Source organism: Athene noctua, chromosome 2, assembly GCF_965140245.1.
Source record: "Athene noctua chromosome 2, bAthNoc1.hap1.1, whole genome shotgun sequence".
Classification (NCBI taxonomy): Eukaryota; Metazoa; Chordata; class Aves; order Strigiformes; family Strigidae; genus Athene; species Athene noctua.
In genome coordinates, this window is record NC_134038.1 from 114,848,585 (window position 1) to 114,868,009 (window position 19,425).

The window sequence follows — 19,425 nt, forward strand, 5'->3', positions numbered from 1 at the left end:
TCGAACAGGTTTAGTTAGAGTTTATTTATGTAGTGAACAAGTACTGTTCTACTAGTGAGTACTGGATTCTCAGTATACTGCAGTCAGTTGTTTTTTGCTTTACTCACTGTCTGCTCAACAGTATTTGATAACAGAATCACCAATATAGTGAGAAACTTCACTCCCAACAGAAAGAAAACAGTACTTGTTTTGGATATGGTATGCATTTGTTTGGGGAAAATATGGTGCTGATCTCTGTTTTGTAGACAGATGAATAAAATTGAAATCACTAGCCAACAGAAACTTGTGGCCAAGCTGTGTATAGAGCTTAGGTTATATAAATTCTGTTAGTGGTTTTATTACATACTTGGTTTTTTGCTTCAGAGTTGCTGTGTTGATTATACTGAGGAAAAAAAACAGCCCTCCTCTGTGAATTTGCTTCAGAATACTTTCTGTGAAGAGGAGATGCTTGAATAATACTTGGTGAGGGACAGATTAGAAATTGCGGTTAACTTCACATTTAGTTATGGTTAATGACAAAAATAGGTAGATGTTAAAAATATGTTTAAAAGTTTAGTTTGTCTCAAGGTCGGTAATATGGTGCTTTGGGATGACACCTTCCTAACCTAATGCGTAATCAACTTCCGAATGACTTTGTCACCCAAAGATATTCTTTCTTCTTGAACTGGAAATGCCTTGACATCATATTGTAACTTTTTTCCAATTTTTTTTTTTTTTTTATGGGTTGTACACACATCTTGGTTTTATAATTTTTCTCTAGTAAAAACAAAAAAACCTGCACAGGTGATTTGATTTCTGTTCCTTGAAAGAGTATGTAATATGAATAATTTTATGATGCACAGAGCTTTTTGTTTTGTGTTCTACACTACTAGTAGTTTTAATTTCTCTCCTTGCTGGGAGGTGGCAAGAGCTATTAAAGTCAGTTTAAGATTGAAGGATAACTACATTAAAATATATGTAAAGAAAAATATAAACCCTGATATTTTGCCTCCTAGGATTCTAAACTACCATCTTCAGTCCGGAATACACTCCTTGAACTTTTTGGACAAATAGAGCGGGAGTTTGAAAACCTGTATATTGAAAATTTGGAATGTGAGTATTTGTTTTTTCCAGTAGCTTACAAATTGTTTGGGTTTAGGATATAGCAGTGCTAATTGAGATGCTCACCTTGAATACTATAATGTAATTAGTGCAGTTTTTCTGTGAGGAGTTTGAGTTGTTTTGAACTGTAGCTAAAGGTGAAGTTTATACCTGTTCAGAAAAATCACTTGGTTCTTTGATGCAAGCAGCAAGAACTGATGAATGTCATTCTCCTTGACTCTTAGGCAAAGAAAGTGAAGTGTCCGTCTCATCACTGTAGGCTCTGGTATATACCATGTCAATCTGGCAGTAACTCCATTCAGCCATTGAAGTTTGTAGCTTTGTTGTATATTTACAGACTTAATTGTAATGCTGTAATATCAGTAAATACAACTGAAGAAGTGTCTTACTTGAAAAAGTATTAAATGTGGTTGTGGTTTTGCCTAACAAATTTTTATTTTCTGATGCTCAGTCTGTTATTTTTTGTTCTTGGTCTAATTCCTACACTAGTGTTGTGGTTACTGTACATAGAGTATGTCAGGTTTTTCCTCCCTGGCTTTTCATATACTCCCTTTCCCTTATTACAACTTCTAGTTTCTTCCTTTTTTTAATGCCTTCCAGGATTCAGTCTTAATCCTTTCAGGCAATTATTGTATTTGACTGGCTTGTTTGTTTCAGTCACCTGTTACTACGAGCCTGTCTCTTTGTTTACTTCTCTTTCATATTGTCTGTTTTATAAAAGTTTAGGTTTATGTGACTGGATAGACAGGAAAGAGAACCTTGCTTTGCTTACTTCAAGCACTTGGATGTGGTATGGAAGTGTAAACTGACTTTTCTAGTGCTTAGAACCAAGACTTAAGTGAATTTCTCAGAAATGGCAAGAATCATACCTCTAGTGTTTTCCAACATTTCAAAGCCTGGAAGTGAAAGACTTATTTAAAAAAAAAAGTCCTAAGGATTTGTGCAAAGACAAGCCTAGATGTATTCTCAGGAATGGTGAAAATTTGCTTGGTTAAATCCTTTCAACAAGATTTCACTCTCACTTAAAGAGTATCAGCTCAGATTTTGAGAAAAAACTATAAGCCTCTGAAAATGTTCTTTATAAAATGTTGAGCAACTTTAAACCAGCCCAGCCGCTGGAAGTCATTTACGAGTACCTGATTTGGTTTAGCTGTGCCATCACTGTCTTGTGTTGAAATGGCACTGGTGAGAGTTACAAATAATTGACATAAAAGCGTATTCTTGTTACCAGTACATGCTTTGTGTGATGTGCAATGAAAATATTTTGATTGTATTTAGTGTTTCTAAAACAGTTGAATGTAAAATGTATATGTCATACTGCATTTTTTAAAATACGTTTCAAACTATAAAAAATAGGCATTTTCTGCACTACCTTTCTTACTGAAACTCTTAAAAGTAGACAGGCATTCAGGGGAGATTACTATTTTGTAATTAATAAAATCTTTGTCAAGAAATGACGTACTAATTCTGTGGCTAAAAAATTTATGATGCTGCAATTTTTCTGTCTTCTGTTGGATTTAATTCAATACAGGTGTGCCATGTATTTCACAGAAGCTGTTTTGTTAATCCTTAGCAACATTTATTAGTAAAAGTAACAGTAGTTAGAAGCCACCAATGGTTTCATTGGAAATCTGAGTCAAGGTTGATCTCTGGAAAATTCAGCATGAGTCTTGGTTTATGTCTTGGTGAGACCCGCTTTTATAAAATCACGAGTTTTAGAGTTGATCTCTTTTCCTGTCCTTAGCATAAAATAGATTACTTACCATAACGATTCTTAAATAGTATGTTAATGATACTCGATTTTTTTGTATTAATATGATTTTTTTTTTTGTTAGTACGTAGAGAGATTGATACACTGAATGAGCGTTTAGCAGCTGAAGGACAGACAATTGATGGAGCTGAACTGAGCAAAGGACAGCTGAAAACAAAAGGTAAGAGAACCACAAAGAATCCTATCCTAAACTAGTATTTTTGAATTTACTTTTTTTGTACTTTGCTGCCCAAAACTTATAATCTTATTGAAGGGAATTAATGCCAGTTACTTCTACAAATAAGCTGATGCTATATTTGAAATATCTTCCTTTGAATTTATTTGTCTCAACAGCCAGTCATAGTACCAGTCAGCTTTCTCAGAAATTAAAGACAACTTACAAGGCATCTACTAGCAAGGTATGAGATAAATTAAACCTCTACTCATCAATGTGTACTCATGAGACTAACATGGCTGTCCTTAAGTTGTAAATTGTGGTTTCTTTAAGCTGAGTAGTGCTGTTCTTTAAGTAAATCTGCCTCATGAGGAGCAGTATGTTTGTCTTGGATTCATCAATTACCCATTACTTCAACCACACTATATGATGTTTTTACAATAATTGCTCACCTTTTTTAAAAAAAGAATGTTGGATGTGAGAGAGTGTGTGCACATGTGTGTTTGTGGGATTTCTCTTTTGTAAAGAGAACTAAAAAAAATTCAGTTTCACGAGGGAAATAGCAAACTGAGTAGGTAGTGAATTTCTGAATAAAGATTCAGGTATTGTAGTTGAAATCGGGATTTAATAGGCATCTATATGTGTACTATTATAGGTTGGGGTTTTTTGGAATTATTTTTGGTTTTTAACTATGAGACTAGAACATTTTGTTTCCTTTACATTGCAAGCCTTGCATATTAGTAGCTACTGATCCTTTTTTTAATCTGGTCTCAGCACAGCTACCCTTTCGGATTTTTTTTGTTCCTTTCATTTTGCACATCTGTCTGGTATTTTTGTTTTCCTCTTTCTCTCCCCTTTTTCAATTTTCAAAATTGTTGTTGTTGTTTACCTGCTGCTCTTTTTGCCCTATCTCATGGTCATTTAATGTTACATTATTAAGGGTAAATGATGTGTGAGGAAACCACAGTGGGATGTGGTACATGAACCAACTATGTAAGAAGCTCTGTGGTGACCTGTGTTGCAGGCTAATGTGTGGTTATGGGATGACTGTAGGTGTCTTGGAAATACCATCTGTTAAGTAGCCTGAAAGTTTGAGAGTAAGAGTAGCATGGTGAAATAGATCTAAGTTACTGTGTTTTATTTGGTCTCCTTTTTATTTTACTGGTTTTCAAACTTTTTTTGATTCTTGCCAATCTGATGCATAGAGGTGCCTCTTCCTTTTTCTTAAGAGTTAATGATTTAGGAATTCTTTAATGAGGCCACTTAAATAGGGACAATATGATATTAATAGGGACAACATAGTATTAGTGCACCTACTATGTAGTTAGGAATTAGTAGTTTCTCTAGTGTAGTGTTGGTGTTTTGGGGGTTTTGTTTTGGTTTTGTTTTTTTAAAGGCTGGTGTTAAATGCTTGTCGTCTTTTGCTTGCTTGCAATACTTGCTCATACTCTTTCCTGGGCAAGGCAGGTAGACCTCGCAACTTCTGCATGGGAAGCTGGGAAGTATGGGGTGGAGACTCCTGGGTAACTGCTTTGCTTCCCAGCGTTATGATATGCATACACAGCAAAATATTCATGAGTAGTGGAACATGAAGAATTTAATACCTTATTATAGGCATCGTACATATCTATTATATCAATTGATAACCAACAGATGTTTGAGTGTGCTGGTACATACATTTCTTTCTAAAACTTTGAAGTAGTTACTGGGGGGTAGAGAGGAGAGCTGAGGGAAATAATAAAGTTGAGAGCATCTCTGTCCAGTGTGTTCTTTGAAACCTTTGTGCACTTCATGGGATTGGCTTTATTTTGACCACCTCTTTCTTCCTACACAGAAGAGTCAAAGCTGTAACCTTTGTCTCTTGACCCACAGAGACTATAGCTGAAAGTCAGGAAAGACTGTAACTAGATTTCTAACAAACTTGTGAACTTTTCATCTGTATCCTGACTGGATGCAGTTAAGAGTTCCCTCATACCCTGTCTGTGAAAATGACATTTGACAAATTTTAAAGGTTCAACAGCTTTGAAATTCTCATGTCTATGTTTTTATGAGCATTGAATGAACAGTGCCTTTCACCAAAAATGGGTTGTGTTCCAAATTCATTGGGGTAGTGGATTGCAACGTTTCTCTTCAACCTATCCTTTATACTGTTATGCCTCGTTTAAAACTTGTCAGAAGTCTTATTTAAAATTATTTAGTTTTTGTTTTTGTTTTTTTTTTCCTGTGGGAAATTACAAGAGACTTAAGTTTTACAAACTAGTTGCTTTGTATAATTGCACATGATTACATTTTTCTGATTGCCAACGTAAAAAGAGTTCAGGTTTGTTCTGTAAAGAGCTTTCAGAAGCTTTCATATTTGCTTGTTCTAATGAGAAAGCTGATTCCTGACTGTGTTAATACTGGTAAAACATGCTAAGACTAAAGCAATCTGTTAATTTTCTTGGGGAAAATGCTGAGGTAAGCATGCTTAATTAGAGTCCTTCATAGAAAATTCCCGTACCTGGATACTTTTCATCCCTGAGCTGAGTTGGGAGTCTGCATATTTAAGTTGGCAAAACTCATATCAGAAAAGGATGCTTTTAGCAGCAGGGATTATCTACCAGTGTCAAAATCCTGAAGAGATAGAGTAGATTTAGTGCTTGGTATTCTGAAAATAATTTTTTTGTATGTGTTAATGGGCAAGATCTGGTAATTCAACTGCAATTGTTTGTAGATGCAGGAATAGATATGTGAAATTCATGTTTTGGTCTTAACAGAATGGTGTTGCTGATGTTATGTTAACAATCCCTTGCTATGACAGTTGTTAAGAAATCAGGAAAACATTAACAGTTTATGCAGAGTCCTAAAATAGACTGAAATGATGTAACTTGCTCTGTCATAAACTAATTTCCAGGATCTCTTGATTGTTTTGCTTTGGGAAGAGGACTCTTAAAGCAAGGTATTTCTTGACCCAGCAGTTGAAAGGAATAAAACTTTTTGGAAGATGTAGTTTTTGACCTCACTGCTTAATGTTGCTCCACATGAAATTATGTTCATTGGTCACAGTGTAATGCTGCTGCACCGATCCTGAGCTGAGCGTACACATTCGTATTTCTATGTGTCCTGTCTGCTTAAGAGACAATTTTACAGAGTGTTTCAATTTCTTTGCCATACAATTGTTTCAATTTGTATTCAGTTTTCAATTGTTTACATGATAAACAATTGTTTTCATGGTGTTTCAATTTGCAATTTTAATTTTTTGTATGACAAAATTGTTTCCATATTAACAGATCTCTGTATAGAAGGAAATACATGAAACTATATGGATTTAAGAAAGAGGAGAAAGGTGAAATGCTCAAAATATGATTGCCCACTTGTGTTTGTATATGTTAATCTGAGATCTGCTGAAGTTATTTTAAAAATTTCCTGCAGTACAAAGGCCTCTTTTTAGAAAGTTGCATGTTATTTAAGTATTTCCATTAGTTTCTTGGAAAATTGTTCATGTATGGTTAAGGATCCAGGAAATAATCCAGGCAGTATCTAGTTTATCCAATTACTGGTGGAGGGAGGGAGGGAGGAAGGAAGGAAAAATGTGTAGAACAAGTGTGCATTAAATAAGTGTCTATATCTGAATATTCAGTATTAGATTGTGTTCTTGAACTCTTATCTTCTGTGTGTTCATTCAAGACAGCTGATACTCTAAAAGGCGTTTTACAGCCTTGCCATTAAATGATCAATGAAACCACTCTCCAGTATTTTTGGAAAATCTGTGCTTGTTAATGATTAGGAGAGGGTTTTTCCTAGAAAACTTTTGCATGAGGATTTGACTCAGCATTAGTAAGATAGGATGCAATCATAGTTTGAGTGTGGGGGTGAGAGTTGAAAAACTTCCAAGTTTGGAATTTGAGCTGAGCACTATACTAGTCCTTAACTGTTTACTTAATTCTGCTGTTCCACTTCTCATACATGACTCCATTTAGTTTATGAACTACATTCACTGTGAAGGCTGCATCTGTAGGATTGTATTCAAAGCCTATGAAACTCTGCAGAACTAACAATCTTTACCATTAACCCATATTCTTTTCAGTGCATCCATAATAATTGTTCTTCTGCTGTGAAACCAAAATGTGTATTAGCTGTTTTTTTTTAATTCAAATAGAACATTTTCATTTCATCATTGGAAAGTTGACATGCTCAGGATTTGGAATGCTCTTGCAGATATTCTTTAACTTTTAAAAACCTTTTTGGAAGTAATTTGCTATAATGACATACTTAAAACCTTCTTTTTTTGATACCAAAAAGCTAATGGGATTTTAACTTTATTGTATCTGAAACTCAGACTTAATTAATTTTCTAACTTTTACTAAGCTGTAGGTAAGTCTTAATGTTATTTGTGTTGAAGGTTTTGACTTAACCAGTCAGATACCTGCCCATAATTGCATGCAGAAAAAAACACTGATAAATCAAAGTATTTTTATTTCAGTTTTAACAAAGCTTTTCAGATAGTCTTTCTCAAAGAACAGTTATGAACTTCAAGACTTGTGTGATAAAAATAAGGTATTTTTAACACTGGTTTTCTTTTTGAAGTCATCTTTCACCACAGTTTCAGTTGCCTCTGGAAGTGTTCCAGCAGGGCAGACTTTTTTTGGTGTTTCAATATTGCACTCCCCTTTAACTGAAAATGTAGAATTTTTGCAATTTGGTTTGTTTCTGTACATACTGAGTGTTTTCAACCTTCCTGTACTGCAGTGCCTTGTAGTTTTACCATTTTTTGCTAGACTTTTCCTTTCTGTCATTTGGTATTACTTACGCACATACCAACTTGGATTTAACAGTTCTTCTGTTTTCCCCTAATAGCATTGACTTTGGGGGGAAAGTGCTTATCCAATGTTTAGATGAGTTTGACATACCTTTTTTTTTTAAAAAAAAGCCCCACTTTATTACACAAATAATCTGGTATGTGTTCTCAGGTTAATGATTGATTTGATTAGCTTTGTGCAGTTTTGAAGCAAAACAGCAGCAAGTGTTTTAAATGGGAATGTTTCTGGATTTTACTAAATTATATAATAAGCACATTTTTTCAAAGACATTACACTGATAACATGGACCATCATTTGAGAATAGGCAAGGAAAGTTTTGAGGTTTTATGGGTTTTGATATTTTTAAAATATACTCCTTTACCTAAACTGAATGGGAAGTGCACACTGCATTTGTACAATACACTACTCCAATAAGATTGTGTTATTGTAGTACTGAATAGTTTATCTTGTGTTTTGTATAAAGGGGGATGTTATTAAAAAAAAAGAAAGAAAGAGGTATGTTTGCATCCAAACTCACTTTCCTATCATCAAATGCCAAATTTTTGACAACAGTGAACTGTCAGAGCACTAAAAATTCATTATGAAAAAGTATCTGTTTGTATTTGTGAGATAATTACTTAATCTTGGGTCAATGCGGAAGAAAATATGTTGGTCTTTCTGCTATTTCAGATTGTATCCAGTTTTAAAACTACAACATCAAGGGCAATCTGTCAACTGGTAAAGGAATATGTTGGCCACAGAGATGGTATTTGGGATGTCAGTGTTGCGAAAACTCAACCAGTCGTGTTGGGAACTGCATCTGCTGGTAAAGTTTTGTGTTGCTTGAACCTTTGGAAAACTCTGGTTTAGTCCCTAAGCTATAGCAAAGGTAGATTGAAAGTATACTTGAATACTTAGCTCCACACTGAAAGAGTCAATTTAAAGAAGTTCAGTAGCTGAAGAATCCATAAATTGGAGTTTCCTTGAAATATATTTAACCTGTAGAAGGTTCAGGCATCCTTGTTGATCTTTCTGTAGTATGTTCCAGTTAATGTCCATGCAGGTCACGTTCTCCTTAGAGTCATCTCTAGCCTGCTGGATTGTATAAATGGGTGGGTTGGGGAGCTGCTTCCTTGGACAGGTCTCCTAGGCAGAATGTTATACAGTTGTATACAGAGATCCCCTCAGACTTTCTATCATAGTACTGTTTAGCCTTTTTTTTATAGAAGCTGTAGACATAGTCATAGTTTGCTTATTCTTGTATCCTTACATTCATCTATCTGGCTTTTGCCTAAGGATGTAGGGGCAGCTAAAAATCTCAATTTTGTTTTCGTACTAACTTACTAGATTCCTTTCTTCCCACTTGAGAGGGAACAGGTACTAATGAATAATTCACTGAATCTATTATGACCTAAAAATCAATCTAGGGGCTTGTGTGGTTTTGGAAAATTATCAGGGAAAGAAACCATAACCAGTTAGAATTGCTCCTTTTGAAATGACAGTGTTTTGAAGCTGGAACAGAATCTAAAGACACTTACTGAACATAAATATTATGGGCCAGAAACCTCTGCATCATAAACTGAACTGTTACCATTTTTATGTGCCCACTGAGGGGCACATTTTGTTTTTATGTGGGACATCTTGTCTTTGTCCTGATTTAACTTGGAAATGGCCATTCTCCAATTCAACATTCAAGTTCCCCCCACTTATAAATACTTATATATAATTATTTATTTTGGGGTGTGGCAGGATAAAGGAGTGGTATTTGGAGTACTTTCCTTTATAAGTAAGTTTTTGTAGTGCTCTGTAGTGACCTAAATGCATTTGGGACTTCTGTGCAGGAAGTAATTAGTGTGTGCACAGAACTCTTGTTTGTAGTGACTGCCTGACTTTCTCACCACAATGCTTTCTGTGTTCTTTCTGAACACATTTGTAACAATATTTACACCTACTTTTTAATCTTTGTAGATCACACTGCTTTGCTGTGGAGCATAGAAACAGGGAAGTGCCTTGTCAAGTATGTAGGGCATGTTGGATCAGGTAAGATAAGGACATGTTGTGAAAATTGGAAACAGCGTAGGGGGGAAATGCGTTTTGGACAACTACAAAAATGTTTACTGCGGTTTCGCTTGCAGGTTTGCCAACATCATTAACCAGTCAGTTGTGAAGTTCCAATAATCTTCATAGAGAGAATGTTTTGTAATATGATTCATTCTTGGAGAGGCATATTAAGACAGTTCCGTAAATGCTAAATGAATAAACAAGTCCATATAAAGAAATTTACGGGCACAATTACAACACTTCTAGTTTAAATGTCAAAACTCACTGAGGTCTCATGCATATGCAGAGCAAGAGAAGCTTATGTAATCGGAAATTAGCTGTATTGCAGGATCTCTGATATATTTGGGGTACAAAATACGGGTGCTGGGTGAACAGCTATTTTCACTTCTTTAATACGTGATCCCATATAATTTGTTGCATAGTATTAAAATCTTGTTTTGAAGACAGTTAATTCAATATAGGCATTTGTCCTCCTCTATACCATTATGACTATTTCAGAAACAGTGTTTTTAAAGCCCTTCTTCGCTCGAGAGATGCAGTGCAGTTAGTGTTTTTGATGTTAATCTTAACTTTTGGTGTCTAATTTGACAAGCACATGATTATCCCTTTCTGTCTCACAAAGGGTTACAATATAGGATTTTATAGAGCAAAGATGGAACAGTTTTCCATAGCTTTAACTTGCTGTTGAGAGTTGAGCACATTCATTGGGTGATCATACCCTGGAGTATAGTGTCATGCACCTAGAAAATGAGGAACACAGTTATTGTTTGGTTAAGTAACTCAGAGAGCACATCACATGAACTTTGTGGCAAAGATACAAGTTTTCCAGAGAGTGGTGAGCTACTTTATCCAAGAGTTCTATTTTTTTTCCTGCTGTATGATTTCTGGCTCCTACAGCATAAAGATACTAATAAATGGATGCATAGAAACAACAGGTAACAATTTAATTTGTTCAGATATCTCAGGTGCCTTCTGCATGGAGAAGGGTACCTTTAGTCTTCAGAAAGTCATTTTAAAATCTCTAATCACTTACATTTTCATGCTGATAGCAATTTAAAAAAATAAAGCTATTTGGATAACCATGTAAATATTAAAAGCCCTAACCTGTAATTAAACAGTTATGTGTAAACTAAATTAAAAATATATATACACTATAATTTATACAAAATACAAATTTATATAAATTATATTTTTTAAAAGTATTTTTGATTTAGTCAAACTTTTTTTGTTTACACTTGCTAGTTAATTTGAAATGGATCAAATGTGCTGGGTGCCAGCAGTTGGTGAACCATTGTTAGTTCAGTGTGAACAATTTAAGGAGTATCTTTTTAAAGTGTAAACTCATTACACCACACTCTTCTGACAATATAAGCATCTATTTTACTTGTATGGTGGATGGAAATGGTTTCTAAGTGCTTTCTTGAAGAACTGTTGAAGAGAAGCTTGAGGATTTTGTAAATTAAAGTGCTTAGTAATGAAAAATAATTGAGTGTTATGCACAAATAAAAAATGAAGAGTTTTGTAGGCTGATAGAATTCTTGCAGGACTACTCTAAAACAATCATGTTTTGATTACATGTGATTGCATGACTGAAACCTAATTTATTATTTGCATTAGGTTTTTAGGCATTTGTTCTTGCAGTCTTAAGCAATAATCAGGAAGTTGATGGTAACATATAGTAAGTTTTCAATATGTTATAAATAGTTATGAATACTTAAATTCTCTTTATGGAATTCCAGAGCATTATCTCCTGTCAGTTTACACACAATTATTTGAATGTGGTTTGTTTATCCTGTGTAACATGAAAGGCTTGTGCTAGATTTTGGAAATAGCTTGCTAGAAAACATGTATTGTTGTATAAACAACTATAGCTGCTTTCCTTGATACTACATAAGTTTATTTACTCAAAATACCGTTGTTCTTTATCTCACCTAAGAGATTGCTATACTACAAAAAGTTACTTGAAACTGAAGATCTTGATTTTTTTTCAGTGCTTTTAATGATAAAACTGTGAAATAATTGTTGTGGTACACTAGCTTAAAACTTTGCTTTGTCTTACACAGTAAATTCGATAAAGTTTCATCCAACCGAGCAAGTGGCTCTTACAGGTATGTAAAGTTTTTTCATATGCTGAGTATGTTAGTCATGATGGAAAAATAAGTGTCATTTGCTAGCATCTTTTTGACCGTAGCCCCTCTTCCTACTGCTTTGTCAGCGTCCTTGTTTGTTGAATTATTTTTATATTTTAAGGTATAACAAATTAGAGCTAGATCTTTCCATCTTCGTTTGTCATATCATTGTAATTTGTTCTTACCTGCTCTAAAACAGACACTTAGAAATCTGTCAGCTGAATGTTCACACGTCCATGGGGCATGATGGGATTCATCCCAGAGTACTGAAGAAGCTGGTGGATGTTGTGGCAGGACCCCTCTCGACCATCTACCAAAGGTCTTGGGTGTCTGAGGAGGTCCCTGCTGGCTGGAAGTTAGCCAGTGTTATCCCAATATACAAGAAGGGTGTGAGGGGATGACCCAAGAAACTACAGACCTGTTAGTCTAACCTCAGTTCCTGGAAAAATTATGGAGATTATACTGGGTGCTATTGAAAGGCATTTAAAGAATAATGCAATCATCAGGCAAAGTCAACATGGGTTCACAAAAGGAAAGTTCTGTTTAACTAATTTGATATCCTTCTATGATAAGGTCACCCACCTAATGGATAAAGGTAAAGAGGTGGATGTAGTTTTTCTGGATTTTAGTAAGGCTTTTGATACTGTCCCTCTCAGCCTTCTTCTGGACAAGTCCAACTGTGGGATGAGCAGGTTGACGGTGCGCTGGGTGAAGAACTGGTTGAAGAGCAGAGATCAGAGTGTTGTGGTGAAGGGGGCTACATCTGACTGCTGACCAGTCATGAGCACTGTTCTTCCGGGTTCAGTTTTAGGGCCAGTCCTGTTCAGTATATTTATCAATGATCTGGATGCAGGAGTTGAATGCACCATTAGCAAGTTTGATGATGATAGCAAACTGGGAGTTCCTGCTGACTGTCTTGAGGGACAGAAGGTCTTGCAGAGGGATCTAGAGAGATTGGAGCGTTGGGCTATGATTAATGGGATGAAATTTATCAAGGCAAAATGCTGAATTCTGCACCTAGGACAGAGTAATGTCAGGCACAAGTATAAACTGGGAGAGGAGTGGCTGGAGAGCAGCCCTGCAGAAGGGGATCTGGGGCTGCAGGTCGGCAGTTTGCCCTGGCATCCAAGAGGGCAAACTGTGTCCTGGGGTGCATGACCGGCTGGTCAAGAGAGGTGATTATTCAGCTGTATTCAGCATTGGTGCAGCCTTACCTTGAACACTGTGCATCTCTGGGCCCAACAATTTCAGAAGGATGTGAAGGTCCTTGAATGTGTCCAGAGGAGAAGACAAAGCTGGTGAAGGGGCTGGAAGGTGTGTCCTGTGAGGAGTGGCTGAGGACTTTGGGCTTGTCTAGTTTGGAGAAAAGGAGGCTGAGCAGAGACTTCACTGCTCTCTACAGCTTCCTGAGGAGGGAACGTGGAGGGGGAGGTGCTGGTCTCTTCTCCCTGGTATCCACTGATAGGATACGTGGGAATGGTTCAAAGCTGCGCCAGGGTGGTTTAGTCTGGACATTAGGAGGCGTTTTTTGACTGAGAGAGCAGTCAGGCACTGGCACAGGCTTTCTAGAGAGGTGGTCGATGGCCCAAGCCTGTCAGCGTTTGAGGCATTTGGACAATGCCCTTAATAACATACTTTAACTTTTGGTCAGCCCTGAAGTGGTCAGGCAGTTGGACGAGGTGATCCTTGTAGGTCCCTTCCAACTAAAATAGTGTATTCTATCTTAACCCTTTTGAAATACATGATGTTTCCAGAAGTAAAGGAGAAGAATAGTGTGATATTGAGTGTACAGAAAAAAGAGCTCAAAAATACAACTAGTGTAAAGATGTTTTCAGAACTGAGAATACCATCAGTGCAGCTTCAGGTTTGAAAACTGTCTAATGTGGCTAATACTGTGGTTCATATGGTCTAGCAGCTAGGGCACTAGTTTTGGGATTAGAGACATCTGGATTCAATTTGCTGCTATTAGGTAAGCCATTGTGAAATGAGGAAAATTATTAATGAGGTTACAAATGAAAACACTGCTTCTTGCTGCATCTACAGAGACCACTTTAAAAGGGAGTAGAATGCCTTTTATCTAGGTTTAACTGATTTAAGTTTGGCCATTGGAATTTTTCTGTTTTCATGTGATAACTGTAGTCATTGTTTCAGTACCATAAACAGTGTGGCTATATAAAATGCCTTATAAAAACCAAACCAACCAACCGAAAGCTGTCCATAGCTAGATTTTTGTTCTATTCTCAAAGGTGGTTCTGCAAAGCATTTCCATTGAAATTTCCATTTTCAGGGGACCCGTTTGTTTAGTGTCACTTGATTGATATAGAACTGCTTAAAATAAAAAATCTTCTTCCCTGATCCAGAATACTGACACCAGAAATAATAGAAGGTTGACCTTTCTTCTAGCCTTCTTACTTGGTCTGTTGAGATATTTTTCCTGGTGCTTTCATGTACATTGCACTTGCCAGATCTATGGATACTCATAACAAACTTTTCCTTCTCAGTCTAGAACTCTCAACACTGTACCTCTAGGTATTAGAGCATCTTTGTTCTGCCCACAACAAGGAGAATCTTGAGTTTCTCCTTAGTTAATAATGGATGAGACTATTTCAAAAACAAATGAAGTCTAAAATCAGATGGTACCTGCTGAGCTGTAAACTGATGCTAGTTAAGCTGAGTTGCTTAAGGCAGAAGCACAGTAGCTTCACACTTGCTCTTTTGGGTTTCTCATTAAAACCACACTAAAAACATTTAATGGAAGAAATCATTGAATAAAGAGGAACCTCAGTATTTTAAGAAATAGCAAATGAAAGATGGCACCTGTTGATGTATTACATGCCTTCTTTAAATGTTACTTACTAGACCAGCAGTGATATTCATGTTCTGATATGTAGTATTTAAGTGGGTGTTTTCACTGTAGGAATTATTAATTTGGTAGCTAGTTATATTTTGTGTAATGAATTATGTTCTTGTCTGTATTGAATCCAGGAAAGCAACCGTTCATGTTGAGACTTGCTCACCACAAAGGTCATAACAGTATCTGTTAGGAAAAGATGCAACTCGGACGGCATTGCCAAATGTAGTGTTAAACTTGTGTTTATGGTGGATGAAAACGCTCTTATTTAGTCTCTCCCTCTCTCTTTTTTTCTCCTTTTCCCCCTGTGCAGCATCTGGAGACCAGACAGCTCACATCTGGAGGTACATAGTACAGTTGCCTACGCCTCAACCAGCTGCAGACTGCAATGTAAGCTATTGACTTACTGCAACAAAACAAATTGCACAGCAGTTCCATCAGATACAGGTTTTATGATAAGACTAGATGTTAAATTTAAATATTATTAAAAAACTACGTGATTTCAGGATTATAAGAAGTGGGATTTTAAGGTTTTAGTTTAACGGATATATTTCAGCCTTTCTTTCAAAAAAGACTTCATGTTTTCAAAGATCTGTGGTGCAGAATAGAATGTACAGCTTCAAGTACATTAATTGACTTTTTGTTCAAGGTAATAATGTTTAAGTAATGAACTGTCAAGTAAAATTTTTTGTAATAATTCAAATCAAAAATAATAATGAAGTTCTTTTCAATCTAGTTAAATTTTTGTAGCTTAATTTACTGAGGCATCTGATTTAGCTATAGTTGCTATGAACTGACAATTGACAGTAAAGACTTGTATTTTTGGCATTTACTTAATTGTATCTTTAAATCTGATTTTTAATTGACCCTTGCCAGCACTTATCACACTATCAGACATTGTTATCCCCAGGTTTTTATAGTCAGTATTTACTGCAGACTGTTAAATGCTGTATTTGACTTAAAAGCGCTCTTACTAAATTGTGAAGAGAAACATAGTTTATTGCATGAGATTTTCAGTAAGCTTGAGTTGGGGCAAGAGATGGCTTTATAATATGAGAGAAATTTCTGAATGGAAAACGTTTGATTCACTTTACTTGATTTGGCATTCCAGTTTGAAAGAGCAGTATAAATGTTATCTTTTTCACATCCAAATGTCATGAAAGAAAAGTGTATTTGTCTTGCATAAGTGAAATAAGGTTCAGAGATCAATGCTTTCTCGTTAGCAGATTTTATTTTACATCCAGTTTATATCAGCACTGCATGGTGACAGTGTATTGACCAGTGGACAAATACTGATGTCATGATTTTGATTCGAATGGGTAAAAATATGGCTGTAAAAGACTGCCTTCTCAAAGATTAAGACAGTCTGTGTCCCATTGGATGCTTTCTACTCTTGAAAAAATTAAAGAAAAAAAAAAAAAAAGTCCCTTGACACATGTGCTGCAGTGAAACTTGAAGGTAATACAGTGAGGGGAATATAAAAGACTTACCACATAGTAAAGGGGACGGATATTCAGAGCTAAACAGTTCAGAAGAGGTCTTAAAATGAAGTAGTTACTAAAACTGTGTTTAACTCACTGGTATTATTCCCTCAGCTAAGTTTTTGATAGTAAATACCTAAATAGGCTAGATTCTACAGACTTAAGTTACCCACATTCATATTATGGGGATTGGTAAGCATTTACACCATAAAATATAACTTAGAGATGTTCCTTTCCATTTATTCTAAATCTTTTTTTCTCTTGCATTGTATAGCAAATGTCTGGAGAAGATGAAGTTGAGTTCTCAGATAAAGATGAACCTGATGGAGACGGAGATGGTTCTAGTGATTGTCCCACTGTCAGAGGCCCATTAACTTCACTCAAAAGCCATCAAGGAGTGGTTATAGCAGCTGACTGGCTTGTTGGGGGGAAGCAAGCTGTGACAGCATCATGGGATAGGACAGCAAATCTGTATGATGTAGAGACTTCTGAACTTGTCCATTCTCTTACAGGTATTTGTTCATTCACAAAAAGATAAAGCAGTGTTTATTTTTATACGTGGGACTATTTATAGATACCCAAACATTGGGAAAAGTAAGTTGTTTCTCTGGAGTATGATTTGAGTGTGTACAAGACTTGAGCTGCTGCTCAAAATTGTAATGGTTTCTAAAATTCCAGCTCCTCTGAGCATGAATTTGTGTTCTTCTGAGCTTGTGATATATCCTGTGAAGTACTTGTTTTCAAACTGCATGTAGCCAATTTCTTGTAAAATGCTTTTCCTGTGTTCATGGCATACTAAGTAGCAATAACCTATTGCTACTTAATAGTCATCTGAAGTGAGTAGTGGGGTTTTTGCCTTTTAAATACAGTTCTGAACACTTGGGGCAGTAGTAACATGAGAGTTCAGAATGATTACTTTTCTTACGCTGTTTGGGGAAAAAAGAAAAAATCATCAACATTTCATTCCAAGTGTATGTGGAAATGAAAAGTCTTATTTTCATTACCTTACATGTTCTCATCTGTGATTGTAGGGCATGACCAAGAGCTAACACATTGTTGTACACATCCCACCCAACGTCTTGTGGTGACATCATCACGCGATACAACCTTCCGTCTGTGGGATTTCAGAGATCCTTCTATCCATTCTGTGAATGTCTTTCAGGGCCACACAGAGTAAGTGACAGTTCCTTCATGGGTTTTTACAAGTTCCGAAAGTATAAATGTATTCAGTTGCTAATCTGAACAAAACTGTTCCTGTGCTCTTTTTGAGGTACTAAGCTCATTCCCTTGTTTTATGAGACTGATTTTCACAGAAACCCCTAACTGTCCTCCTTCAAATGTAACACAGCAGTACTTAATTTCCAAAACAGCAGCCAGGGCTCTTGGTGTGATATTGCTTATATGGTAAGTCTAGATAAAACTCCTTACAATTAAAGGTAATTTTAGATATGAGGTTGTGTTTGACATTGGTTATGCCTGTAGTTTAGGGGTATTGCTGTAATGTAGTTGATCAAGCAGATTACCTCTGCTTGTCATGATACTCAGTGTGAAATAACTTTGGAACTAGTGGGGAAAAAAGGGGCAGGATTGATTTTTACTCTTTAAGCTAAAGAGTCAATCATAATTTGTTCAGAAAATCAGAAATTAAAGTGAGGTCACTGATTACTGTGTTCTGTCAAAACAGTGATTTTGGTGTAACATTTTTAGTTGTCAATTTAGGCTTTAAGTTTTTATACTGGTTACTGTTGAATGTGGGCAGATGTAGTCGTGAGAATCTATGTTATGGTGTTGACTTACCCTTCTGTTAATCAGAGCTTTGTTATATGGAAAATGCAGGAGTATTTTTGAAATACTTTACCCGAGGAAGTGAATCCTTTTTTAAGATTTTGTAATGTTTGAACTTGATTGTTTCAGAAAGAAATTTCACATCCCATGTTCAGAATAAAAGATGATTGTTAGTCCTAGCTCAAAACAATAAACACAAATATTTATTTATGTTTCTATTTTTTGTTAATTCAAATATGTAGTTTGCATTATGACTGAGTTTCAGTATCCACTTTCTCATTTTCCCAACTGTTGGCTAACCTATATATAAAGGAAAACCTCTTTAAGCCCTGCTGCCCTGGACTCCTCAGCTTGATAAGTTATTTCATGCACAACAATCGTCCCATATAAGTAGCCATTTCCCCTGGTAGAAGAGTAAACTTAATTTTATGGTCTGCATCCTAGAATTGTTTCATGGCATCGATTTTTGTACTCTTCTATTGCTTTTTCTAGAATGACTTGTAAAAGTTGGAAGCTTTTGTGTCTATTGGTGCCTCCGTTTTTTTCTGAGCTAATTAGTTGCTTTCTCCCAGGACGTTTTTTCAGAGGAAGGAACGTGATTGGCATGAGTGGTTTTTTTATATGTGTGCTGAGACTAAATGATGTTGATCTGGGGTGATGGTGTATACTGTAAAAGGTGTTAGCTGGTATTTTGGGTTCTATCACAGGGGCCTATAAATTGTCAGGGAGTTTATTTTTTATGAATGGAATAGATCTTGAGCAACCTCTTAGGTCACTCTTACTCAATTTTTTAATTGTCTTCATATTGGTGTTTGTCTGTTGTCTCGTCTGTCTCCATTTTGTTCTCTGAATGTGTGAGTTTTTAGTATTGACGTAGACTTTTTCACCAAATACCCTCCTAATTGAGAGTCTCAAAACTGACTTCACTGCTTACTGGCTAAGGTTGTTCAGCTCTCTGTTTCGTTGAAGAGATGATTCTGTTACGGAAGATGAGTATTTCACTGAGGAATGCAGTCAGAGCAGAGATGGGAGTTTGGTATTTTGCAGTCAGCATACTTTGAGGGATTTTCTTTTTGCTCCATTGATGTACTGCCTATTGGCAAAATATTTTAAAATTACTCTCTAATCAGTGCTCTTAACAATCTTCTCACATTAAGCAGTGTAGAAGAAACTTCTTATCTGTTGACTGGAAAATACATACACACAAGACATTTTTTGGCTTTCCTGAATGTGTATTTGAATAATTTGCCAAGTTTTTAATATTTTGATCGGCTCTTGGAATCAGTTGTGTAAATTGGATGTTACAGCCATTAA

The 19,425-nt window shown here is 35.9% G+C and overlaps 1 protein-coding gene across 4 annotated transcripts in view; it reads left to right on the plus strand.

Annotated features, from left to right (window-relative positions):
* Positions 1-19,425, plus strand: part of WDR37 (WD repeat domain 37) — a 46,870-nt gene that overhangs the window by 12,013 nt on the left and 15,432 nt on the right. For all 4 annotated transcript variants that reach the window (XM_074899953.1, XM_074899951.1, XM_074899952.1 and 1 more), the window contains 9 exons: positions 996-1,092; positions 2,937-3,032; positions 3,206-3,270; positions 8,495-8,630; positions 9,773-9,844; positions 11,929-11,973; positions 15,159-15,235; positions 16,601-16,838; positions 17,358-17,499. In XM_074899953.1, the coding sequence (XP_074756054.1) occupies positions 996-1,092; positions 2,937-3,032; positions 3,206-3,270; positions 8,495-8,630; positions 9,773-9,844; positions 11,929-11,973; positions 15,159-15,235; positions 16,601-16,838; positions 17,358-17,499 (968 nt within the window). The remainder of the gene's footprint in view (positions 1-995; positions 1,093-2,936; positions 3,033-3,205; positions 3,271-8,494; positions 8,631-9,772; positions 9,845-11,928; positions 11,974-15,158; positions 15,236-16,600; positions 16,839-17,357; positions 17,500-19,425) is intronic.